The sequence below is a fragment of the Chrysochloris asiatica genome, unplaced genomic scaffold (genome assembly GCF_000296735.1).
Source record: "Chrysochloris asiatica unplaced genomic scaffold, ChrAsi1.0 scaffold00341, whole genome shotgun sequence".
NCBI classification, from domain to species: domain Eukaryota; kingdom Metazoa; phylum Chordata; class Mammalia; order Afrosoricida; family Chrysochloridae; genus Chrysochloris; species Chrysochloris asiatica.
Genome location: NW_006408859.1, coordinates 103,171 through 104,202, shown reverse-complemented (window position 1 = coordinate 104,202; position 1,032 = coordinate 103,171). Strand labels below are relative to the sequence as shown.

General features: G+C 44.6%; 1 gene segment (V, D, J or C); it reads left to right on the top strand.

Moving 5' to 3' along the window:
- Positions 1–8: 8 nt before the first annotated feature.
- LOC102826725 lies at positions 9–587 on the top strand. The segment is given in 2 exon segments: positions 9–57; positions 253–587. Coding segments are annotated over 2 exon segments (384 nt in total).
- The last annotated feature ends 445 nt before the right edge of the window (positions 588–1,032 follow it).

Here is a 1,032-nt window from a genome sequence, read left to right as displayed (position 1 = left end):
GCACCACGATGATGGCACAGCCCCAGCTCCTCATGGTGTTGCTGCTCTGGGCATCAGGTGAGGGAACGAAAAGCACTAGACTTCTATCTTTGCAGATTAGGAAAAAATTATTTTAGAAGTACAGTGAAATAATAATTATTTCCCAAACAAGTGTTCATACTTATAACAGTTCTGTGTGTCATGTAAATGGTATGCTTTTAAATGTGTCGACAAAGTGTATGTATACATGGTGATTGTGCCCTCTGATTGCAGGTGCCTGTGGGGACATTGTAATGACCCAGTCTCCAGCCTCCTGGGCTGTGTCTCTAGGAGAAACAGTCACCATCAACTGCAAGTCCAGCCAGAGCCTTACCAGTAGTAACAATCAGTACTTAGCCTGGTATCAGCAGAAAGCAGGACAAGCTCCGAAGCTTCTCATCTACTGGGGATCCACCCTCATATCTGGGGTCCCTGACCGGTTCAGTGGCAGTGGGTCTGGAACAGACTTCACTCTCACTATCAGCAGGGTCCAGGCTGAAGATGTGGCTCAATATTACTGTCAGCAATATCATAGCTATCCATCCACACTGCTTCAGCCCTTAACATAAACCTCCTCCCCAGGCTGGTGCAGGAAGGCTCTATACCAGCAGCTGCTTCCTCCCCACAGGACAGGAGCTTGCACTCTTTCTCCATCTAGTGTGCTTCTGATTTATATGTGGGATGGTTTGTAGGACTCAGGAGATGTTTAAGGGACTCAGTGTTTCTTTTATGCTGTGAGGTCCCTGTAGGAAAAGGCATTCCAATAGTTTGTATTAGTTTTCTACTGCTCTTGTGACAATTTATAAAAATATCATGGCTCAATACTACATTTCCTATTTTATAGTTTTGTAGAACTATATTTCTGCAGATGTCCCAAATAATCTGACAGGGCTAACAGCAAGGTGCCAGCAAGGCTACAATCCTTCTGAATGATCTAGACTAGAAACTGCTTTTTTCAGTTCCCTGATATCCCCTGCATACCTTGCTTATGATCCCCTACCTCGATTTTCATTC